The sequence below is a fragment of the Eschrichtius robustus genome, chromosome 16 (genome assembly GCF_028021215.1).
Source record: "Eschrichtius robustus isolate mEscRob2 chromosome 16, mEscRob2.pri, whole genome shotgun sequence".
In the NCBI taxonomy this organism is placed as follows: Eukaryota; Metazoa; Chordata; class Mammalia; order Artiodactyla; family Eschrichtiidae; genus Eschrichtius; species Eschrichtius robustus.
This window is the reverse complement of record NC_090839.1, coordinates 31,714,201-31,740,531: the sequence shown is the minus strand read 5'-3', so window position 1 is coordinate 31,740,531 and position 26,331 is coordinate 31,714,201. Positions and strand designations below refer to the sequence as shown.

At 46.8% G+C, this 26,331-nt stretch overlaps 1 protein-coding gene across 11 annotated transcripts in view; it reads right to left on the bottom strand.

The window, feature by feature from the left end:
• Positions 1–26,331, bottom strand: part of SMOX (spermine oxidase) — a 172,177-nt gene that overhangs the window by 129,867 nt on the left and 15,979 nt on the right. For 9 of the 11 annotated variants that reach the window (XR_011076878.1, XR_011076876.1, XR_011076877.1 and 6 more), the window contains exons 2-5: positions 19,807–20,040; positions 16,018–16,244; positions 1,160–1,333; positions 238–997 (exon numbers count right to left, since the gene is read on the bottom strand). Coding sequence is in view for 5 of the 11 variants with exons in the window: in XM_068565459.1 (XP_068421560.1) it covers positions 238–997; positions 1,160–1,333; positions 16,018–16,244; positions 19,807–20,014 (1,369 nt within the window). In the remaining 6 variants the exon portion in view is untranslated. The remainder of the gene's footprint in view (positions 1–237; positions 998–1,159; positions 1,334–16,017; positions 16,245–19,806; positions 20,041–26,331) is intronic. The other 2 variants (XM_068565462.1, XM_068565463.1) reach the window with 2 other exon arrangements.

The following is a 26,331-nucleotide window of genomic DNA, read 5'->3' as shown; positions in this document are numbered from 1 at the left end:
AGAGTCTGTGGTTTTGAGTGTCTCAAGTTCCAAACAGGGGGAGAGCCTGCAATTTAGGAGGCCAAGGCCAAGATGCAGTGCCCTACCGCATCTCTCCCAGTGGGCACACCACCTCAGTGTCACAACCTAGGGATGAGGATGCTAGCACACGGTTCAGGAGACTCAGAGGGTCTAGCGGAGGAGGGCAGACGCAGTGAGGCCCATGGAGCAGGCAGCGGGGCAGGGACAGGGACGCACCTGTGAACTGCCGCAGCACCTCTGTGCAGATCTCGGCCACTGCCTCGTCATCACACTTCTCCATGACAAGGGCCTCCTCCCCACAGATCCAGCCACTCAGCACGTGGCCGTAGCGCTCAGGCGGGTAGAGGACATCGAAGCCACAGATCTTGCGGTACCAGAGCTCGGGTGGGTAAGTAAGCGTGTGGCTCTCCGCCTCGTCCTCCCACACAAACTGTAGGCTGTTGCACTCGGGGCCCCAGAAGGGCTCCTCAAATTCTAGAAAGATCTTGTCGGTGGTGCCGATGCCCAGTCGGTGGATGGCAGCCACCTTCTCGGCGGGCAGGCCTGGCCGGAAGAAGCTGGCATGCTGCGTCTTGAGCACGCCCAGCGACACGGTCACGATCACGTGGTCCGCTGGGATCACCTCACAGTCCTCGCACTCCACCACCACCGGCCACTGCTCATCCTCATCCTGCCTCTCCCCCTGGGGCTCCTCTCCACCCTGGCTGCCCTCCCCAGTGTCATGATTATGGTTACCCTCACCCCGGGGCTCGATCTCAGGGCCCCGAGGGCGGGAAGAGGCCTGGTCCCAGTGAACACAACGGACAGGTTTCCCCAGCTGGATGATGTGGGCCGGGATGCCCTCAGCCAGCAGCTCCACAACCCGCATGAAGCCCGAGGGGATGATGTGGTGGGCACCGGGAATCTCAGTCCACTCCCCAAAGGCGCTCAGGGACACCTCGTCCATGCTGTGCGAGCTACTCTCACAGCTCTCCACCTGTGGGAAGAGCCAGAGGGGAGCCAGGTGACCGCCAAGGCTGGGCAGGGGTAGGAGCAGGACTTTAGGGCAGTGCCGCCCTCCTCGGACCCAGATTCCCCAGGGTCAGTCTTCCTCACTCTGGCATTTGTACTCAACAGATCTCCGAGATGGCAAAGATACCTTCAGGTACTGCTGGATCATGGCGAGCTTCAGGCGCTTGGTGGCCTCTGGATCATCAGGGTCGCCCCTAATGCGGTTGCGCACCTCCTCTCGGGTGAACACCCCCACGCTGTTCTGACTCTCAGCATTGACTGGTTTACCGTGCCGGAAGAACTCTTGGGTCAAGTTATAGACCTACAAAGAGACCCCAGGAGACTGAAAACACATTCACTCATCCCACCTCCATCTCAGACCTAAGAGCTCCAATTCAGTAGTCACCACCTCCAAGGTATTCCCGGATGTGCTGAGCCCATGGGGCCTCTCCTTTAGTAAATCAACATGGTGCTCAGTGCTGCACTGAGGCTGAACCAACAAAACTGAGGTTTGGGGCTGAACCTGGGCAGTCAGCTTCCTTGCCTCCACACACAGAAGGTGGGATGGGTCCCAGAGGCTCTCTTGCTGAGCCCCTGCTTAGAACAAAGTGAAATGTCTGGTGCCTATACAGTCTGTGGGGAAGGAACTGCCACTTCATGCGCTCTACATGGCTGAGCGTACTGCCCACTGAAGAACCCAGGTCTACACACATTTCCCTTTTCCAAGAACCAAATGCACAAACTCTTCCCCTGACATTCCTGCTCAAGTGTATCTGCTTCACCCTATCCCAAGAGGGCAGTCTGGAGCTGTGGCCTGGGTGTTTTGGGGGAGAGGGAGCAGAAGGGGCCCTGAAATCTGATCTTTTGGGAGACCCTCCCTATTCATACTCAGATCCACATAAAGTGCCCTCTTTACTGCAGGACCCAGACGCATTTAAGGAAGATGGCCATGTTGGGGCAGGGCATGTGGAGAGGAAGGAGGCCCCACTGCACCGAGGAATGGAAGTATATTTCACGGGCATATTTTGGCAAGAACTCCAAACCACACGTCATCAACAAAAAGCAATGAACAGTCCCTTGGAGTGGGGGCCTATTGCCTCCCCTGCCTGCCTGATACAAAACTCCCACCAAACACTGGGCAGGTCTCCCTGAGGAAAGTAAGCCAGTCCTGGGTCAGGCTGGGATCCCCAAAGGGCAAGGTCTGAGCCCCAACACTCACTCAACAAACATTTACTGGGCTCTGTGCCCAACACAAGTTGTAATGGTGAGGAAGACGGACATGGAACCAAGCTCCTGTCCTCACTCAAGTTGGAGAGATATCATAACTGGGCTGTTTCTATATGATGTGCTGTGACAAGAAAGAACCCAGGGGTTGTGAGATCAACTCAGACAACCTTGGACAGTCAGGAGATAGCCAAGTAGGCAGTGGAAAGGAGAGGAAAAGTATTTCAGGCAGAAGGAACGGCATATTCAAAGACAGGGGAGAGGGAGAGTGTAAGATGCAAAGTGTCTCTGTCTTGCTGAAGTGGGCAGCGAGGAGAAAGACAGTTGCAAGAGAGGACTTTGGAAAGGCAAGCAGGGGCCAGGGCACGAAGGACTAACAGCCATGCCAAGGACCCTGGACTTTATCTAAGACCCTGGCAGATTTCCCTGGTGGCGCAGTAGTTAAGAATCCACCTGCCAATGCAGGGGACATGGGTTCAAGCCCTGGTCCAGGAAGATGCCACATGCAGCGGAGCAATTAAGCCCACGAGCCACAACTACTGAACCCACGCGCTGCAACTACTGAAGCCCGCACGCCCCAACTACTGAAGCCCGCACGCCCCAACTACTGAAGCCCGCGCGCCTGGAGCCCATGCTCTGCAAAAAGAGAAGCCACCACAATGAAACCCGCGCACCGCAAGGAAGAGTAGCCCCCGCTCACCACAACTAGAGAAAAGCCCGTGAGCAGCAACGAAGACCCAATGCAGCCAAAAATAAATAATTTTTTTTTTTTTTTTTAAAAAAAGAGCCTGGCATCACTGAAGGGTTGTGAGCATGATCACATGCCCACTCTCCCTCCCAGGACACTGGCAAGTTTGGGTTCCTTGGCCAAACATCTGTGGCTGATGCTGATTAATGGCGTGTTTCCCCTCCTAAAGTGAGTCTGAATTTGGTCAACACACATTCATAGGAATATGTCTGCCCTGCAACCCGGCCCTGGGGCTGCTGAGTAGAGGAAGGAAGGTGGCATGGCCCACCCCCCACCACTCCACTCAAGGGAAAAGCCTCCACATAAGATAGAAACATGAATTAAACATGTCTTTGAATATAAAATATAAAGAAGAAAATGACAAATTATTCCTTTTTCTTCTCCCTACAGTCACAAGATGCTGGGCGTTTGGTCTTAACTGGAGTCCTCAGCAAATTCCTCACCCAGTTCCACTGCCAAGGAGTCAGGCTTTCAACTTGCCTCCTCCCCACCCCGGGTTTTTCCCTTCAGTGATAAGCAACACAGTGGCTAGTCAGCTTATGTTAACTAAAGGCCAAAATGCCCAACTGAGGACAAACAAATTTAGTCCATCTATGTGATTCTTTGTGTCAACCACTGACTAGGACAGCCTTAACTGAACATGCATTTGTCATGTTCAGTCTCCTGTCCTGGGTTAAATGACATCTTCCCAATGTGATGCAAGGGAAATGGGACAGGTCTGTAACAGCTAATAATACTCACCCCAATTCTCATTAAGCACTTTTCATTGGGATCTCATTTAACCGTCATGACACTATGAAGTAGGTATAACTGTGTCCACTTTACAGTTGAGGAAAGTAAGGCTCAGAGAGGCTCAATAACTTGCTCACGATTATACAGCTAATAAATGGTAGAACTGGTATTGGGTTGGCCAAAAAGTACCTTCGGTTTTTAAATAAAAATAAAAGACACATTTTTTCAATTTCACCAAGAACTTTATTGAGCAACATATTCACCATCTTGTCCCACTACCTTCTGCCATTTTTCAGGCACCTTCATAATTCCACCTTCCCAAAACTTTTTATCTTTTTGAGCAAAGAACTGTTCCAGGTGCCTTTTACAGTCTTCCAGGGAATTGAAATTTTTTCCATTAAGAGAATTTTGTAAAGACCGAAATAAATGGAAATCCAAAGGTGCAATGTCTGGTGAATACGGCGGATGAATCAGAACTTCCCAGCCAAGCTGTAACAGTTTTTTCCTGGTCATCAAAGAAACATGAGGTCCTGCATTATCCTGATGGAAGATTATGCATTTTCTGTTGACTAATTCCAGACACTATTCCTCGATTGCTGCTTTCTAATTGGGAGCAGTACTTGTTGGAATTAATCATTTGGTTTTCCAGAAGGAGCTCATAATAGAGGGCTCCCTTCCAATCCCACCATACACACATCATTTTCTTTGGATGAAGATCGGCCTTTGGTATAGTTGGTGGTGGTTCATTTCCCTTCCCCCACAATCTCTTCCATTCCACATTATTGTACAGTATCCACTTTTCATCGTCCATCACAATTTGTTTTAAAAACGGACCATTTTCATTACGTTTAAGTACAGAATCACATGCAGAAATACAGTCAAGAAGGTTTTTTCGCTTAACTTCTGTGGAACCCAAACATCAAAGCAATTCACATAACCAAGCTGGTGCAAACGATTTTCAGCACTTGATTTGGATATTTTGAGTATGTCAGCTATCTCTCGCGTGGTATAACATTGATCATTCTCAATTAATGTCTCGATTTGATCGCTATCAGCTTCAACTGGTCTACCCGACCATGGAGCATCGTCCAGCAAGAAATCTCCAGCATGAAACTTCACAAACCACTTTTGACACGTTCGATCAGTCACAGCACCTTTTCCATATACTGCACAAATCTTTTTTTGTGTTTCAGTTGCATTTTCACCTTTCTTGAAATAATAAAGCATAATATGGCAAAAATGTTGTTTTTCTTCCATCTTCAATATTAAAATGGCTACATAAAAATTCACCAATTTTGATAAGTTTTTTTTAAATGCATGCTGATATGACAGCTGTCACAATACAATCTAACAAAATTGTTTTGAATGAATTTAAAGACAACAAAGTACTACTAGAGCCATCTTACGGAAAAAAACGAATGAACTGTTTGGTCAACCCAATACTTGAGTCAAGGTAATCTTGCTACAGAGATTAAGCTCTATATGATAACTACTGAACAAACTCATTTATTTGTTAACAAATATAATACATTCAAATGAGTAGCCCTTCAAAGTCATCACCTTGGGAGGGAGGCTACATATCTATTATGAAACCACCCTCAGGCAAGGCTTCACATTCTTAGAGCACACCTCTTCAGAATGGCCTCCAGCATTGTCTAACAGCTACATAAGGAAATCTCTCTTTTGACTTCATGGTTAACACCTCTTCCTTCTGACCCAAAGCAGCACTACCCAGAGCGATAACCCACCTTTATCCATCCTACTTTCCATGACTCACACTCTTGGCTTTCAAAAATCAAACCCACAAGCAGAAGTTGATGATGATCTACTTTGAGGGACATTTAAAAGAACAAGTAAGTCATGGACCCTGAAAGTCATTCTCAAGAGGCATCCATGCTTGAAGCACTCACAATAACATGGGAATCAGGACGTGACTGATTCCCAGTAGACCAAGAAGGTCTACTTTGAAGAATACTAATTCTTACCTGCTTAATAATAATATTAGAAGTGAGAACACACAACACTATAGAATTGTACATAACATACTATGTGGGTGCATACACATAAGACAGTGAGTGTGCCTGCCCTCCATTGAGCAGGGATGACCCCAAAGCAAGAGTCATTTCTCCTTTCCCATGCCCAAGAGACATAGAAAATGTACAATAGGTGGCTGTTGACCAATTTACTGACCTGAAGTGAAGGGTCATTACACTATAAATGACAAGCTATCAGAAGGCAAGATCTACATGTTACCTTGCTTGTTCTTTGCAGTTCTTTTCAGCACCACTGAAAGTTACTAAAAATATTAACATTCTTTTTTAAAACCTGAATAAGACAAGGATGTGTGCCATTGACACTTCTATCCAGCACTGTACTGGAGATTGACAGTGCAGTAAGGCAAGAAAAAAAAATTAATAGTTTTAAGTTATGCTGTCCAATACAATAGCCACTAGATCTCTATAGCAATTTAAAATTAAATTAAGCATTTAGTTTCTCAGTATTCCTAGCTACATTTCAAGAGCTCAAAGGCCACATGTGGCTAGTGACTGCCATACTGGATAGATGTCTAAAACATCTCCACTATCGTGGAAAATTCTATTGGACAATGCTGGTCTGAGGATTAGAAAGGAAAAAGCAAAATTCTCATTTTTTTGGTATAGGATTATATACATAAAATTCCAAAATACCATTAGAACATAAATTAATGTGGTATATTAATAGATATAGTATTAGAGTTAAAATAATAATTTAGCAAGGTAGCTAAAATCAATAAATAAAAATCAGTTATAAATACCCATGACATTTTGCACATAACTAGAAAAAATAATCTTAAAATTTATATGGAACCACAAAAGATCCCAAATTGTCAATGCAATTAGAGAAAAAAGAACAAAGCTGGAGGTATCACACTCCCTGACTGCAGACTATACTACAAAGCTACAGTAATCAAAACAGCATGGTACTGGCACAAAAAGAGACACATAGATCAATGGAACAGAACAGAGAGCCCAGAAATAAACCCACACACAATTAACCTTTGATAAAGGAGGCAGAATATACATGGAAAAAAAACAGTCTCTTCAATAAATGGTGTTGGGAAAAGTGAACAGCCACATGTGAAAGAGTGAAATTAGAACACTTTCTCACACCATATACAAAAATAAACTCAAAATGGATTAAAGACCTAAATGTAACAATGGAAACAATGAAAATCCTAGAAGAGCATAGGCAGAACACTCTTTGACATAAATTGTAGCAATATTTTTTTTCAATCAGTCTCCTAAGGCAAAAGAAACAAAAGCAAAAACAAATTTAATTTAATTTAACCTAAAGTTTTTGCACAGCAAAGGAAACCATTAACAAAACAAAAAGCCAGCCTACTGAATGGAAGAAAGTATTTGCAAATGATATGACCAATAAGGGGTAAATATCCAAAATATATAAACAGCTCATACAACTCAATATCAAAAAAACTATCAACTCGATTAAAAAATGGGCAGAAGATCTGAATACACATTTTTCCAAAGAAGATATACAGATGGCCAACAGGCACATGAAAAGATGCTCAACGTAGCTAATCATCAGAGAAATGCAAATTAAAATGACAATGAGATATCACCTCACACCTGTCAGAACAGGTATCATCAAAAAGAACACAAATGGGGAATAGGGCAAGATGGCGGAAGAGTAAGACGCGGAGATCACCTTCTTTCCCACAGATACATTAGAAATACATCTACACGTGGAACTGCTCCTACAGAACACCCACTGAACCCTGGCAGAAGACGTCAGACCTCCCAAAAGGCAAGAAACTCCCCACCTACTTGGGTAGGGCAAAAGAAAAAAGAAATAACAGAGACAAAAGAATAGGGACGGGACCTGCACCAGTGGGTGGGAGACATGAAGGAGGAAAGGTTTCCACACACTAGGAAGCCCCTTCACGGGCAGAGACTGCGGGTGGCAGAGGGGGGAAGCTTCGGAGCCACGGAGGAGAGCACAGCCACAGGGGTGCGGAGGGCAAAGCGGAGAGATTCCCGCACAGAGGCTCAGCGCCGAGCACCACTCACCAGCCCGAGACGCCTGTCTGCTCACCCGCCGGGGCGGGCGGGGTCTAGGAGCTGAGGCTCGGGCTTCGGTCAGATCGCAGGGAAAGGACTGGGGTTGGCGGCATGAACACAGCCTGAAGGGGTTAGCGCGCCACAGCTAGCCGGAGGGAGTCCGGGAAAAAGTCTGCAGCTGCCGAAGAGGCAAGAGACTTTTTCTTCCCTCTTTGTTTCCTGGTGCGCGAGGAGAGGGGATTCAGAGCGCCGCCTAAATGAACTCCAGAGACGGGCGCAAGCCGCGGCTATCAGCGCAGACCCCACAGCAACAGGGGCGCAGAGGGAAAAGCGGAGAGATTCCAGCACAGAGGATCGGTGCCGACCAGCACTCACCAGCCCGAGAGGCTTGTCTGCTCACCCACCAGGGCGGGCGGGGGCTGGCAGCTGAGGCTCCGGCTTCGGTCGGATCGCAGGGAGAGGACTGGGGTTGGCGGCGTGAACACAGCCTGAAGGGGTTAGCGCACCACAGCTAGCCGGGAGGGAGTCCGGGAAAAAGTCTGCAGCTGCCGAAGAGGCAGCTTTCTTGCCTCTCTGTTTCGCGGCGCGCAAGGAGAGGGGATTCAGAGCGCCGCCTAAACGAACTCCAGAGACGGGCGCGAGCCGCGGCTATCAGCGCGGACCCCAGAGACGGGCATGAGATGCTAAGGCTGCTGCTGCCGCCACCAAAAAGCCTGTGTGCGAGCACAGGTCACTCTCCACACCGCCCCTCCCGGGAGCCGGTGCAGCCCGCCATGGCCAGGCTCCCGTGATCCAGGGACAACTTCCCCTGGAGAACGCAAGGCGCGCCTCGGGCTGGTGCAACATCACGCTGGCCTCTGCCGCCGCAGGCTCGCCCCGCATCCGTATCCTTCCCTCTCCCCCGCCCGAGTGAGCCAGAGCCCCCGAAGCATCTGCTCCTTTAACCCCATTCTGTCTGGGCGGGGAACAGATGTCCTCAGGCGACCTACACGCAGAGGCGGGTCCAAATCCAAAGCTGAACCCCGGGAGCTGTGTGAACAAAGAAGAGAAAGGGAAATCTCTCCCAGCAGCCTCAGAAGCAGCAGATTAAAACTCCACAAACAACTTGATGTGCCTGCATCTGTTGAATACCTGAATAGACAATGAATCATCCCAAATTCAGGAGGTGGACTTTGGGAGCAGGATATATTAATTTTTCCCCTTTTCCTTTTTTTGTGAGTGTATATGTGTATGCTTCTGGGTGAGATTTTGTCTGTATAGATTTGCTTTATAATAGCTTTATTTTAGTTCATTATATTTTACCCTCTTTCTTTCTTTCTATTTTTTCTCCCTTTTACTCTGAGCCGTGTGGATGAAAGGCTCTTGGTGCTCCAGCCAGGCATCAGGGCTGTGCCTCTGAGGTGGGAGAGCCAACTTCAGGACACTGGTCCACAAGAGACCTCCCAGCTCCACGTAATATCAAACAGCGAAAATATCCCAGAGATCTCCATCTCAACACCAAAACCCAGCTTCACTCAACGACCAGCAAGCTACAGTGCTGGACACCCTATGCCAAACAACTAGCAAGACAGGAACACAGCCCCATCCATTAGCAGAGAGGCTGCCTAAAATAATAATAAGTCCACAGACACCCCAAAACACACCACCAGATGTGGACCTGCCCACCAGAAAGACAAGAGCCAGCCTCATCCACCAGAACACAGGCACTAGTCCCCTCCACCAGGAAGCCTACACAACCCACTGAACCAACCTTAGCCACTGGGGACAGACACCAAAAACAACGGGAACTACGAACGTGCAGCCTGTGAAAAGGAGACCCCAAAAACACGGTAACATAAGCAAAATGAGAAGACAGAAAAACACACAGCAGATGAAGGAGCAAGGTAAGAACCCACCAGACCTAACAAATGAAGAGGAAATAGACAGTCTACCTGAAAAGAATTCAGAATAATGATAGTAAAGATGATCCAAAGTCTTGGAAATACAATAGAGAAAAGGCAAGAAACATTTAACAAGGACCTAGAAGAACTAAAGAGGAAACAAGCAATGATTAACAACACAATAACTGAAATTAAAAATACTCTAGAAGGGATCAATAGCAGAATAACTGAGGCAGAAGAACCGATAAGTGACCTAGAAGAGAGAGTAGTGGAAGTCACTACTGCAGAGCAGAATAAAGATAAAAGAATGAAAAGAACTGAGGACAGTCTCAGAAACCTCTGGGACAACATTAAACACACCAACATTCGAATTATAGGGGTCCCAGAAGAAGAAGAGAAAAAGAAAGGGACTGAGAAAATATTTGAAGGGATTATAGTCAAAAACTTCCCTAATATGGGAAAGGAAATAGTTAATCAAGTCCTGGAAGCACAGAGAGTCCCATACAGGATAAATCCAAGGAGAAACACACCAAGACACATATTAATCAAACTGTCAAAAATTAAATATAAAGAAAACACATTAAAAGCAGCAAGGGAAAAACAACAAATAACACACAAGGGAATCCCCATAAGGTTAAGAGCTGATCTTTCAGCAGAAACTCTGCAAGCCAGAAGGGAGTGGCAGGATATACTTAAAGTGATGAAGGAGAAAAACCTACAACCAAGGTTACTCTACCCAGCAAGGATCTCATTCAGATTCGATGGAGAAATTAAAACCTTTACAGACAAGCAAAAGCTGAGCGAGTTCAGCACCACCAAACCAGCTTTACAACAAAGGCTAAAGGAACTTCTCTAGGCAAGAAACACAAGAGAAGGAAAACACCTACAATAACAAACCCAAAACATTTAAGAAAATGGGAATAGGAACATACATATCGATAATTACCTTAAATGTAAATGGATTAAATGCTCCCACCAAAAGACACAGACTGGCTGAATGGATACAAAAACAAGGCCCATATATATGCTGTCTACAAGAGAGCCACTTCAGACCTAGAGACACATACAGACTGAAAGTGAGGGGATGGAAAAAGATATTCCATGCAAATGGAAATCAAAAGAAAGCTGGAGTAGCAATTCTCATATCAGACAAAATAGACTTTAAAATAAAGACTATTACAAGAGACAAAGAAGGACACTATATAATGATCAAGGGATCGATCCAAGAGGAAAGTATAACAATTGTAAATATTTATGCACCCAACATAGGAGCACCTCAATACATAAGGCAAATACTAACAGCCATAAAAGGGGAAATCGACAGCAACACAATCAAAGTAGGGGACTTTAACACCCCACTTTCACCAATGGACAGATCATCCAAAATGAAAATAAATAAGGAAACACAAGCTTTAAATGATACATTAAACAAGATGGACTTAATTGATATTTATAGGACATTCCACCCAAAAACAACAGAATACACATTTTTCTCAAGTGCTCATGGAACATTCTCCAGGATAGATCATATCTTGGGTCACAGATCAAGCCTTGGTAAATTTAAGAAAATTGAAATCGTATCAAGTATCATTTCCGACCACAACGCTATGAGACTAGATATCAATTACAGGAAAAGATCTGTAAAAAATACAAACACATGGAGGCTACACAATACACTACTTAATAACGAAGTGATCACTGAAGAAATCAAAGGGGAAATCAAAAAATACCTAGAAACAAATGACAATGGAGACACGACGACCCAAAACCTATGGGATGCAGCTAAAGCAGTTCTAAGAGGGAAGTTTATAGCAATACAATGCTACCTTAAGAAACAAGAAATATCTCGAATAAACAACCTAACCTTGCACCTGAATCAATTAGAGAAAGAAAAACAAAAAAATCCCAAAGCTAGCAGAAGGAAAGAAATCATAAAGATCAGATCAGAAATAAATGAAAAAGAAATGAAGAAGACAATAGCGAAGATCAATAAAACTAAAAGCTGGTTCTTTGAGAAGATAAAAAAAATTGATAAACCATTAGCCAGACTCATCAAGAAAAAAAGGGAAAAGACTCAAATCAATAGAATTAGAAATGAAAAAGGAGAAGTAACCACTGACACTGCAGAAACACAAACGATCATGAGAGATTACTACAAGCAACTTTATGCCAATAAAATGGACAACCTGGAAGAAATGGACAGATTCTTAGAAATGCACAACCTGCCGAGACTGAACCAGGAAGAAATAGAAAATATGAACAGACCAATCACAAGCACTGCAATTGAAACTGTCATTAAAAATCTTCCAACAAACAAAAGCCCAGGACCAGATGGCTTCACAGGCGAATTCTATCAAACATTTAGAGAAGAGCTAACACCGATCCTTCTCAAACTCTTCCAAAATATTGCAGAGGGAGGAACACTCCCAAACTCATTCTACGAGGCCACCATCACCCTGATACCAAAATCAGACAAAGATGTCACAAAGAAAGAAAACTACAGGCCAATATCACTGATGAACATAGATGCAAAAATCCTCAACAAAATACCAGCAAACAGAATCCAACAGCACATTAAAAGGATCATACACCATGATCAAGTGGGGTTTATTCCAGGAATGCAAGGATTCTTCAATACACGCAAATCAATCAACGTGATACACCATATTAACAAATTGAAGGAGAAAAACCATATGATCATCTCAATAGATGCAGAGAAAGCTTTCGACAAAATTCAACACCCATTTATGATAAAAGCCCTGCAGAAAGCAGGCATAGAGGGAACTTTTCTCAACATAATAAAGGCCATATATGACAAACCCACAGCCAACATTGTCCTCAATGGTGAAAAACTAAAACCATTTCCACTAAGATCAGGAACAAGACAAGGTTGCCCACTCTCACCACTATTATTCAACATAGCTTTGGAAGTGTTAGCCACAGCAATCAGAGAAGAAAAAGAAATAAAAGGAATTCAAATCAGAAAACAAGAAGTAAAACTGTCACTGTTTGCAGATGACATGATACTATACATAGAGAATCCTAAAGATGCTACCAGAAAACTACTAGAGCTAATCAATGAATTTGGTAAAGTAGCAGGATACAAAATTAATGCACAGAAATCTCTTGCATTTCTATACACTAATGATGAAAAATCTGAAAGTGAAATTAAGAAAACACTCCCGTTTACCATTGCAACAAAAAGAATAAAATATCTAGGAATAAACCTACCTAAGGAGACAAAAGACCTGTATGCAGAAAATTATAAGGCCCTGATGAAAGAAATTAAAGATCATTCAAATAGATGGAGAGATATACCATGTTCTTGGATTGGAAGAATCAACATTGTGAAAATGACTCTACTACCCAAAGCAATCTACAGATTCAATGCAATCCCTATCAAACTACCACTGGCATTTTTCACAGAACTAAAACAAAAAATTTCACAATTTGTATGGAAACACAAAAGACCCCAAATAGCCAAAGCAATCTTGAGAACGAAAAATGGAGCTGGAGGAATCAGGCTCCCTGACTTCAGACTATACTACAAAGCTACAGTAATCAAGACAGTATGGTACTGGCACAAAAACAGAAATATAGATCAATGGAACAGGATAGAAAGCCCAGAGATAAACCCACGCACATATGGTCACCTTATCTTTGATAAAGGAGGCAAGCATATACAGTGGAGAAAAGACAGCCTCTTCAATAAGTGGTGCTGGGAAAATTGGACAGATACATGTAAAAGTATGAAATTAGAACACTCCCTGACACCATACACAAACATAAACTCAAAATGGATTCAAGACCTAAGTGTAAGGCTTGACACTATCAAACTCTTAGAGGAAAACATAGGTAGAACACTCTATGACATAAATCACAGCAAGATCCTTTTTGACCCAGCTCCTAGAGAAATGGAAATAAAAACACAAATAAACAAATGGGACCTAATGAAACTTAAAAGCTTTTGCACAGCAAAGGAAACCATAAACAAGACCAAAAGACAACCCTCAGAATGGGAGAAAATATTTGCAAATGAAGCAACTGACAAAGGATTAATCTCCAAGATTTACAAGCAGCTCATGCAGCTCAATAACAAAAAAACAAACAACCCAATCCAAAAATGGGCAGAAGACCTAAATAGACATTTCTCCAAAGAAGATATACAGATGGCCAACAGACACAGGAAAGAATGCTCAACATCATTAATCATTAGAGAAATGCAAATCAAAACTACAATGAGATATCATCTCACACCGGTCAGAATGGCCATCATCAAAAAATCTACAAACGGTGAATGCTGGAGAGGGTGTGGAGAAAAGGGAACCCTCTTGCACTGTTGGTGGGAATGTAAATTGATACAGCCACTATGGAGAACAGTATGGAGGTTCCTTAAAAAACTAAAAATAGAACTACCATACGACCCAGCAATCCCACTACTGGGCATATACCCTGAGAAAACTGTAATTCAAAAAGAGTCATGTACCACAATGTTCACTGCAGCTCTATTTACAATAGCCAGGACATGGAAGCAACCTACGTGTCCATCGACAGATGAATAGATAAAGAAGATGTGGCACATATATACAATGGAATATTACTCAGCCATAAAAAGAAATGAAATGGAGGTATTTGTAGTGAGGTGGATGGAGTTAGAGTCTGTCACACAGAGTGAAGTAAGTCAGAAAGAGAAAAACAAATACAGTATGCTAACACATATATATGGAATCTAAGGGAAAATAAAGGTCATGAAGAACCTAGTGGCAAGACGGGAGTAAAGACACAGACCTACTAGAGAATGGACTTGAGGATATGGGGAGGGGGAGGGGTAAGATGTGACAGGGTGAGAGAGTGGCATAGACATATATACACTACCAAATGTAAAATAGATAGCTAGTGGGAAGCAACCGCATAGCACAGGGAGATCAGCTCGATGCTTTGTGACCACCTAGAGGGGTGGGATAGGGAGGGTGGGAGGGAGGGAGATGCAAGAGGGAAGAGATATGGGAACATATGTATATGTATAACTGATTCACTCTGTTATAAAGCAGAAACTAACACACCATTGTAAAGCAAGTATACTCCAATAAAGATGTTTTAAAAAAAAAAAAAAGAACACAAATAATAAATGTTGGTGAGGATGTGGAGAAAAGGAAACCCTTGTGCACTATTGCTGGGAATGTAAATTGGTGCAGCCACTGTGGAAAACAGTAGGGATGTTCCTCAAAAAATTAAAAATATAACTACTATATAACCCAGCAATTCCATTCCTGGGTATATATCCACAGAAAAAGAAAACACTAATTTGAAGAGATACTTATACCCCAAAGTTCACTGCAACATTGTTTACAATAGGCAAGCTATGGGAGCAGCCTAAGTGCCCATCAACAGATGAATGGATAAAGAAGATGTTAGATAGATAGGTAGATAGATATAAAATATATAGTTATAGTTATATATATATATATATAATATATATACACACACAATGGAATTTTACTCAGCCATAAAAAAGAATGAAAATCTGCCATTTGCAACAACATGAATGGACCCAGAGGTTTAGTGAAATAAGTGAGACAGAGAAAGACAAATACTCTGTTATCACTTATATGTGGAATCTAAAAAATAAAACGAATGAACAGAACAAAACAGAAATAGACTCAGATATAGAGAACAAACTAGTGGTTACCAGTGGAGAGAAGGAAGGGGGGAGGGGCAAGACAGGGATATGGGATTAAGAGATACAAACTACTATGTATAAAATAAATAAGCAACAAGGATATATTGCACACAGCAGGGAAATATAACCATTATTTTGTAATAACTTTAAATGGAGTATAATGTATAAAAATGTTGAATCACTATGCTGCACACCTGAAACTAATATAATACTGTAAATCAACTACACTTCAATTAAAAAAAAAAGATGCAGTTATAATTCTATACACTGGGAACAATTAGAAAATGAAGTATTTTAAAATTACCATTTAAAAGAGTATCCAAGAGCAATAACAACAATAATCATACCCACTTACCTAGTAATCTAATAAAAGATGTTTAAGGACTTTCTGGGGAAATATTTAATCATGAGTATCAATAATCTCTTACCTAGTACTGCTCCACTCATTGTCTTCATTCTACCCTCAAATTGTCCTGATTTTCCAAATGCAGGGCCCAGAGAATGTGTAGACATGACCAGGATCGTAGAAGACCCAAGCAGGTCACCCAGCCCCCTCAAGTCTGATACATACACACACACACACACACACACACACACACACACACACACACACACACACACACACTGCCAGGGCACTCCCTGCCCCACAAACCCTTGGGCCCAACTATCCCCCTAATACCTCACCTCGTTGTATAAATCACTGAATTCCTCAACCACATCCTTGGGGATCCTGCAGCCACGGTTGGTGAGGTAGCAGGCCACGCCATTCTTGGAGTAGAGGCTGATGCGGCCCACACTGCGCTCTCCATCAGTTGTCTCTTCCAGAAGGCCATTGGCTTCTGCTAGATGATAGATGGGATTCCCGTGGGAGCCATGGATCCACGTGGCTCCCAGCTCAAAGGTGGCGTGTCCTGATGGCGACAATAGGCTCTTATAGGGGCAAGGAAGAGGGCCAGAACACTGCCTCACCCTCCTTCCTCCAAGAGGATCCTTCTATCCCCAACAACAGGGGAAAGGAAGGGGATTCGGTCCCGCTCTAGCAACGAACCAAAATCTTCAGTGAAAATATCTCAGTAGAAGCCATGTGTGGCACAAAATGGATTCCACTTTATAGCTAACTTCCACCCTGAATAACTCTATGATTTGACACCAAGTCATCTCACTGGAATAATTAGAAGACTCTCCTAAGATAACACCAGACAACAGACCTCTCCTCCCCCTCAGGAGAACTTCTATGGGTACCAGTGGGTACAATGGGCCCAGTGAGGGGAGCAAGGGTACTTGAAATACCCAGTGAGGAGGCCCAGCCTTCCAGACCCAAGGTCCCCATTTGGCCTTATTCCAATTCCTCAAAATCCAGTGGCCCAAGAGTCTAAGCCACTCTGCCAGATGGAAAATGGTCACCTCCCAACTCAGTCTGGGGCAGAAGAAAGAGGGCAAACATTCCAGTTTGGAAGACTCCTCCCCAAGGCAGTCTAAAACAGACTTCTGGAGAAAACTAAGCTTTCTCATCCTATGGCACAGGTGGCAGAACCCTAAGAGTCTGACTGGGGCAGAGGGAAACTCCTGGGGCCAAGTTGGGACAGGGCTGGTGGCTCATTTTACCACCCCATCCATAGCCAAGGTATCAGATGCTCTGAGGCAAGTTGTCACTGTGCCTGTGCCTATTTCCTCTTCTGGGCCTCAGTTTCCTTTTCTCATGCTGCATGCTGTGATACATTTGTCTCCTCCCTTGCCTAGCTCCCAGGGAAGCTGAAACAATGAAAGGAAAACAGAAAGGAACATTTTTTGGTGTTTTGTTTTGTTTTTGGAGGCCTGATTCAAGACATCATGTGTGGTAACTTTTTTGCCAAGATGGTCACAATAATCCCTCCTATTCTTACACACATGGCCCTTTGCAACGTGACTTTGCCAGTCCTGCCATCAAGAGATGGAGTCTTTCTGCACCCCTTGACTCTGGGCTTGGCTTGTGACTTGCTTTGATTAATAGAATGCAATGAAAGCAATGTTTGTGGTTTCAGAGCCTAGGCCTCAAGACACCTTGTGGCTTCCACTCTCACCCTCTTAGACTGTGACCACCATGAAAAGAAACCCAAATTTCTGGAGCCACAGAATATCAGCAAATAAAATGGTGTTGTTTTAAGCCACTACATTTTAGGGTTGTCTGTTATGCAGCAATAGTTATCTAATACACTATAACAGACAACACTCACCCCTCACCCCAGGAACTGGGCATTTCTCTTTTTTGTGTCTTCTCTTTCCTGGGCTGCTTCTAATTAAACCATCAGTTACTTAAAAAAAAAAAAAAAAAGCCCTGTGTGCATCTATGTGCCAAACACAGAGCAAGAGAAAACACAATCAACCTCAAGCCACAGCCAGCAAGACAGAATTTCCTGGTGACTCTGGAATCAGAGGCAAGAATGTGTGGGTCCCTTTGTCCAGGGAAAGTGGGCAGACCAGAAGGCACGAAAAGCTAGAAACCCAGTGCCCTTCTTCCTCCATGGGGTTCCTGGTGGGGGGGGGGGGGGCACTGGGGACATTTATTACTAATTCTCCTTTAGAGCCTCAGGCTCCCCAAGGTGTTTTGCCTGGTTTGAGCTCCCAATAGGAGCAAAAGGGGCCTGTACCCTCCCCAGGGTACACCAGGGAGCTCCAAGTCATAGTCACCGGGCAGTGATGTCCAGGCATGGGGTATCCAGGCATAAGCAGGAACGAGGTGATCAGCTCAAGGTCAGCAGCAAGGTCAGTGCTCCACCCCATCCCCCAAGCTTTACAAGGAGGTGGGGTGGCCCAGAGTACGCCTCAGTCTGAGGATGTTTCCTGCCCTCTCCCACAGGCCTCTCACCTTTGTCATCCTTGTTACATCCTGCATCCAAAGGGTACCAGGCACCATCTCCACATCTACCTCACGGTGTCCTTGGGGCTTCTGGTCATCGCCGCTGCCCTTACCACCGGGATTCACAGCTAGCATCTCACACTGCTGCAGGTCCAACTGCAGCCTGGGCTTTCAGCCCTGGGTGTCTGCACACACAACACACACACATACGCCCTTGCCTGGATTTGCTCTCCCGTATCCTGGCAGGGTCTGCCTTGATCTGATTCTTCACATACATCATGTGTGCAATTCCATGTGTGCAATTACCCCCTTCCTTCTTTTCACTACCTATCCAACTCCCCTCATCACCTGAGGCCCACCCAAGCTCCCTCCCCTCTGAGGAAGGCTTCCTGCCATGTGCATACCCTCAGCCTCCTGCAGCCCCATCCCTTCCACCTCCCTCCCTTCTACCATCACTTCCCTGCACAGCACGTCTCGGCTGTCAACTACCACTGAAACTGGGCTGTTTGTCCTCCCGTCTTCTGCTTTTATGTCAGACCCTGAATGTCTTATCAAGATTCAAGAACCACAAGTGGAGCCATCCCATCCCTAAGGCTCCTAGTCAGCCAATCAGCTGTTGAGCAAAGAGTCTCAGGGCTTCCCAGCTGGCTGTCCCCAGGTTTGCACATGCCTTGGACTGCACTTTCATCCTCACTGCCAACACATACTCCTGTGTGTGCCCGGGGAAGACAGTATGTATAACTTCACATACACCTTCCAGGAAATACTCTAAGGGAAGACTTTTAATGTGCTCAAAGTTTTTGAAAGAAAAGAGAAGGTTGCTCCTCAACCTCTGCTTATTCTAAGTCTGACCACCTACTTCTCTGAGCCATTTGCCCCATTCATCAAAAGTAAGCACACAGAATCTGCTTGGCCTTGCTGCCCATGTAGCAACAGACACAAAATCCTCTGGAGGGTCAGTGTAGCCCACACACTCCAGGCCACCATGAGTGGTCCCAGTGGGCCATTTTCATGGTCAGACCCCCTGGTTGGGAAACCCCCCTGACTTCTACCTGCATTTCAGGCAATTTCCCACCCTCTAGGACCCCTGGCAAAACCTGCCCACCCCTAGGGTATGTCTCTTATCTGGCTGCTTTCTCCAGAGGCCTTATTTCTCTGCAACCTGGACAGACCCTCTTCCTGGACAATCCTAAGACCTGCCCATCACTCACAAGGAGGCCCAAAGTCTTCTTCCACCTCCACAGCCCTTAGCTCCTATTGTCCCAGGGCTAGCTCTCAGTCATAATACACTAATTCATACTCAAAAGTTAACAACTAATAGAAACTTGCATAATTCCCCTTCTTGTGAAATAGAAACCAGTCTACCCACTGCGAAGTTTGGTTCTGGGTGTCCTTTCCCTCCTAAACACTGTGAATTCTAGGTCGTGTTCCAAAAATAGAGGCCAGAGCCCCATCCTGCCCACCTCAGAAGAGTGCTGAGGGGGGCAAAGGAAGGGAAAATGCCGAGGCAGCATGCATGATAGAACACTAACCCCCAGAAGAAGATAAAATAACGAGATTTCAGGCTAGGCCAGGGCACTGGGAGATAAGAAGTGACCTTAGGAGATGACCAGACTGAGGTGAACTGAGGCACTTACCAAGTTTCACGCTCTGTACGCGGCCTCCAATGCGGCTGGAAGCCTCAAGCACAGTGACATCCGTAAAGCCCTGCTCCAGAAGTGCTTTGGCAGCAGCCAGGCCAGCCAAGCCGGCGCCGATCACCACCACACGAGGCTGTCCCCTTCTCCGCAGGCCACGACTGAGAGGGTCATCCGCACTGTCACCACTGGATTCACAACTTTGCATACCGTCCACACTCGCCTCCTAGGAACCTGCAGGGGGCAGGGGGTCACAGCTCACCTGCTCTGCCTTCACTTCCCACCTGCCCCAAGAGATGCTCACAGGCTCTGCCTTCAAGGGGGGACCCTGAGCCCTCTCAATCCCTTCCGAGGACCTGGGCAAGAAGAGCCAACTCCAAAGGATGTGGGGAAGGAGGGAGGGAGCCACAGGGAAGGAAACAGGAAGGGAGGATGCACCATGGGCCCCCATCATCAAAAAGGAGAACTGACAGCCCACCCCAAACCCCTGAAATCCATCAATCCCATCTCAAACCTATTAGGCACCACCTCTTCCCCAAGGATGAGACAAGAGTCAGCAAGACAAGAGTCTTGGTCTTGTATCACCAAGGTCAAAATCAGGAGAAACTGATCCTGGTGCTGCTAACCTTGGACCAACACAGCCTAGCACAGCCCAGCACAGCCCAGTACCACTGCTGTGGTCCAGCTCACACTGACCTCAGGATGCTCTCATGGACCCCAGGATGCTTGTACAGACCTCAGTGTGCTGGAGCCAACCCCAGGATACTTGCACACACTGCACTAGACCCTCTGCTCTCCCTCCCTTCCCTGGCCCTTGCCTCACTCTCCCTTGCCCTGTCTTCTCTCTCCTCTTGCTTTCAGCTAGTCTTTCACAGCCTCAATGAGGTGGCAATTTGGTAGGCAGGACACAGTCCCACCCTCCCCCCAGAAAGTGCCACGAGGCTGGTATCGAATGAACCTCTGCTATTCCGGGTAGGTCTCCAGTTTTTTTTCCCAGGCCACCCAGCCCCTCAGTCACCACAAAGCAGCAAAGAGCCCAGGAAACAGTGGACCGTGAGGACCCATGGCACCAGAGGCCAGACATCAAATTGACAGTTACGCTAAGCCAGCTTGCTCAGAGACGCCAGCCTAGGGAGCTGACGGGAGGCCAAGGGGGGTCCCTGAATCTGGCCCCAGGGCTGGGAGAGGCTACCCTTCTATTCCTGGAGTGACTACAAGGGTTTGAAGGTATCTGTGGGCCATCCCAAGGGGCCGCTCATATCTGATCCTGTCCCCATTCCTTTCCTGACCCAAGCTGCCTAAGGTTTCAGTGGCAGAAGTTGCATACTGTCCAGTTAGTTATCCATACTATCCATAGTATCCAGGACCTAACAACAGGGGAGTGAATGTGAGTGGAAAGTAGCTGCTGGGCAGTGGACAGGGGGCATATAAAAAGCTGTCACCCATACCTAATAAAGCTAAGTAAAACCCTTCCTATGACACAGCAATCCCACTCCTAAGAATACACCCAAGAGAAACAGGGTATACTCCACCAAATAGACATAGAATGCTCATAGCAGCTTTATTCATGATAACCAAAAACAAATACCCCAAAGGTCCATCAACAGAAGAATAGATAAATATATTGTGCTATTTGTAGCATATTCACACAAGGGAATATTCTTCAGCAATAAACAGAACTAAACTACTCTCAGCAACATTACATTGAACAAAAGAAGCCAGAGACAAAAGAGCACCATATGGTATGACTCCATTTATGTGAAATTCATGAAGAGGTAAAATGAATCTGTGATGACAGAAGAGAGATTGGGAGGAGGGGAATGAGTGAAATGGGTCAGAAGGGAACTTTCTGGGGTGGAAGGAATATGTATCTTTATATGAATGGTGGTTAACAATGTACATAGTTGTATACTTAGGATTTGTGCCACTCACTATATATACGTATGCATATACATCTCAATAACTATTCAGATATTCATTCCTGGTTCACTATAAAAAATAAAATAAAAACTGTGCGCTAACTTCCTCCTTCACACGCCTCAAGGTCTGACCACTTGGGTTTCCACCCCACCTCTAACATCTTTTTATCACAGATTTTAAAAGCGGTCTTTTTCTAAATATTCTCAGTCTGAGAAGCTGCTCCTTGCACCTCCCCCGCCCACTTCACCTGCCGATGCCACACCTGGGCACGGACAGGAATGTCACCCCAAACTCCCTCCAAACCACACCCCACCCCCCACCCCCAGGCGGCCGACTCGGTGCAGGACTGGTTCCCTAGAGGGCCGGAAGGTGGCGCCCGAGGCCCAGAGAACCTCAGAGGCCGGGGCTCCCCACACAGCCTGGATCCCTGCCTTCTTCTGGGAGAGCCTGTGTCCCGGCTTTCCCATTCCTCCCTCCTATGTCCTTCTGTCTTTCTGCGGTCCACCCCACCCCTCACCCCCGTCCCAGTGATGTTCTGTTCGGCCTCCTGGGAGCATGGAGGTCAGAGCTGGCGCAAGCCCTTTCCTCCCCTCCCCCTTACCGTTCCTCCTCTCCCCCTCTGCCACCTTCCCCTCCCTCCCCCAGGTTCTGGCGGAGGACTAGAGGACTAAAATTAGAGGTGAGGGTGTGGCTGCCTGCACCAGAGGCCAGCAGGGAGGAAGAGTCCGCCCCGAGGTGCAGGCAAGGAGCGTGCTCTGCGTCAGGTTTGTAAACACACAGGGAGCTCAAAGCTGCTGCTAACGGCCTCCACAGCTGGGCACCCTGCTATGCTAAGCCAGAGTCGAGACTGCCCACCTCGCCCCCACGCCCCAGTTCCCCAGGACTAGGGGGCTCTGCCTGTGCGCTGCTCTCTGGGCCTCCAGCCCCACCCCCAGCCTGAGGCCGCCCTCCCCAACACAACCACTTTTACACAGTAAAGGGGTGGGATCGCTACAGTGGTTTTCAGACCTTACTGGTGGAACCCCTTCTCGAAAAGCGCCTGTGGAGACCAGGGTGTAACTGGGTTGAAACTGGAGTTCCCGCTACCCTCTGAGGTCCCTAAGGTCTCATGGCAGAACCTCCCAGGCTCCCTGGAGCACCACCTATGAAAACCCAGGGATTAGGATAAACTGCAGCCTTCGGTAGAGGTAAGGAATGCTTGGGGCAGTGGTGCATTCCCAGGGGGCTACCTGAACTTCCTGGCTTCCCAGCCTCCCTTTCCTTCTCTCTGAAGTGGCCCAGCTTGTCCTAACTGCATTATTGTGACAGTTAAATAAGGCCCTATATGGATGTCAAGAGATTGTCAGCATTTTTAAGAGCCTTGTGTGGGAAAATCATCTGTAAAGTTCTATAGCTAAATTATGAATAGACTGCCTTTGGTACAGGCTTCAGGAATGGATTGTGGGAAATGCAGGCAGGCAGTCTGCCTTTAAGATGAACACAGAAAGGACCCCAAGTTCCCAACATATTAGAGACCTTCAACTCAAATAGACATCACACATATGGTGCCATGGTGGGAGCAAGTAAACAGGGACCATATAGGTCACCTATTCCCCTGGCCCTCACTGCTAACCCCATAGTTCTGTCTCTCCACAGGCTTTGTCCCAGATGAGCCTGTCAACCCCTGGGGCCCCCGCAAGAAGCCAGAGAAGCCACATGCACAGTCCACAGATGGCAAAAATGAGTCGTCTGCCTCATGGTCCCCCATAACGGCCCATGGAGCCAATGTACCCTGGGGTCCAAACTGAATGGAAAGAGAAAACTGTATGTAGCAACACCTACTGTGTGCTGGGCCCTCAGCTAAATGCTGAACTGGACTTTTGGGCCCTCTTATCTCAGGATGTGGGGGGAGCACATTTGTTTTCTGTTGGTTTGTGTCATCTCTTCCTTTGGAATTTTTTTAATCTTATGAGAAAATGCCTAAGAAGAATCACTTAATGCTCCTTGGTGCCTCCCTGTCCTTCTCTTGCCTTCAGTAAATTAAATAAATAAATAAATAACATCCCCCTCCTTGATCTGTATGCACAGGAGAAACAGAACACCCTGTACTTTTTTGAGCAGATAAAGGAGAGAAGAAAAAAGTGTTGGCTCAGCCAGGCAGGGAGGGGGAGTAGGGAGGAGGGAGGCACAGGGCAACAGACATTTGCCTACTTGCTCCTGTTTCCAAGGCAAAATAGGGGTGGGAGGCTGGGGCCGCCGTGTCCCCAGGCAGGCCATGCCTAGTAGCTTCAAGAAATCAGGTCCACCCCCATTCAACATGCCCAAATGCCCCACTGCCTCCCACCCTTACCCCACCTCGCTCCATCCCCACCCCCACCCCCACTTCTCTGGCCTGCAGGCCACCACCTCCCCCTGCAGGCCAGAGCCAACACTGCCCTGACTGAACCTGCCCAAGAAGCCAAATTGGAAAGAAGGCAGCAGGGAAAGAAGAGGGAAGAAAGGCCCTGTCCCATGGCAGGGTCACCAAAGAAGGATGGATGAAGACTAGGAGGCCCTGGGAGTGAATCACAAGGAGGGTCAGTGGCCCAGGTTGGTGCAGGACACCCCTTCCTCCTCAGTGTTGGAGTCCACTTCAGCTCATCAGGCAATCAGCAGGTCACTTCCCTCCTTAACAGTGACCACTACAACAAAAACAATGCCACAAGGGGCCCAGCCTCCCAGGTGCCCCATACCCTTCCAGAGTTGCCCCTCAGAAGAAACAAAAGAAGTCTGCCCATCCTTGGCTCCCTTCTGAACACAGCCTACTCCCAAATATGTCTGTCTCCCTGTCCTTTCCTCAAGGTCACTCCCGGATGAATGACCATTTCCCAGAGAAGAGTATGGCCAAGGCATTTAGCCCACCTGGACCTTAGGGTCCAGACTCCAACAGCTGAAGCACTCCAAAATGGGCCCACCCCGGGACTTCCCTAGCGGTCCAGTGGTTAAGACTCTGTGCTTCCAATGCAAGGGACATGAGTTGGATCCCTGGTCAGCAAACTAATAAAATCCCACATGCTGCATGGTGCGACCAAAAGAAATTAATTAATTAAAAAAAAATGGGCCCACCCTTTCCAATGAGCAGGCTTCTCTCCTCTAAGCCACACATTTGCTCATGTGAGCTCTGTCCAGGGCTTTGGGGGCCACCTGCACCTTCCCCATTAGGGACTTACAAGTGTCACCTCCCAACAGATACTCCTAGTGCCCTAGGGCAGCAACCCAACCTCAGTTTCCCTGAAGGAATCCCTCTCTGCCTCAGGCTTCTAACAGGAGGAAGGGAGGGGGAGGGAAGTTGGGGTACTGGTCCTGAGGAATCTCTCTGGACTGCCTGGCAGTTTGGGGGCGGGGTGGAGGGGAGGGGGGGGTGCGGATTTGGATTCTCGAGGACCCCCCAGACAATGCAATTATTCTTCAAATGTAAAAAACGCCCAGAAATCCCAGACCAGCTGCTTTGCTCAGCGGCCCAGACAAAGGGGCTCTGTGTCTGCCCATGAGGCTCCTCCCACCCCTAAAACCCAAGGAGAGACTGAGCCTGAACTCCTCCCAGCCAGACCCTCCCAGTCCTCCTCACCCAGGCCAGCCAGCCAGGAAGTGAAAGAAGTAGGATTTCTGGGCCAGGCCTGGCCAGCCACGGAAGGTAGGTTGGGGTGTATAAATGTGGGGACAGGGCAGGAGCAGCCTGTCAGCCCAGAAGACACAGGGGGAAGGGAGAGAACATTAGCCTGGGAGCCCAGAGACCTGGATTCGGGCCCCAGCTCAGTCTCTCTTGGCAGGTGACCCCAGACCAGTGTCTCCCCTTCTCTGGGCCCCACCTGGCCAATACCTCTGAACTCACCCCAAGGACACAGCATCTGTACCCCGCCTCCTGGACATAGTTATCTAAGCCCCATCTGATGCTTAACTGCCTGCCTCCTTCAGTCTTTAAACTTTCCCATCTGTAAAATGGGGGTACAGCTACCTGGTGGGACTGCTGGGAGAATTAAATGATAGCACAGGTAAAAGGTGTGGCCACCTGCCAGGGCCACCTCAGAGTGGGACGGAGAGGGAGGATAATCCCCAAAGAGACTAGTACGGAGGAGGAAGCCACCTCTCCTAGGACCCAGAGCTCCATTTCATGTGTAAAAGAACCCAAGTCTTCACCTGAGCTTAGACTCCAGCCTCAACCTTGGCCCCAACCCTAATATCAGAGTGGACCTTGATATTGACATCAATCATACTATCCCACAACCTGTGTTTGACTGACCCCCAACCCTGACTCAGCCTGACCATCCCACCAGTCTTGGCCAGGGAAGTGGTGGGGAGTAAGCATCAGATACAGTGGCCGTTAGCCAACCCTAAGCTCAATCAGTAAAAGAGACAAGGCACGGGGCCTCATTCTGCAGAGCCCTCCAGCCAGCAGTGTCCTCTGGCCCTCACAGGCCGACATGAGGAAGGGGCTCTAGGGGCCCCATCTTCCTTCCTGGCACTTAGACTTTTCTCCAAGCACAATGTCTTTATTACCAACACCTCTTCCCTGCAACCAGATGTGTAAAGTCCCTAAAAACACAATTTTAAAAGGCTTTGTAAGCCTTTTTCAGAAGAGAAGTGGGG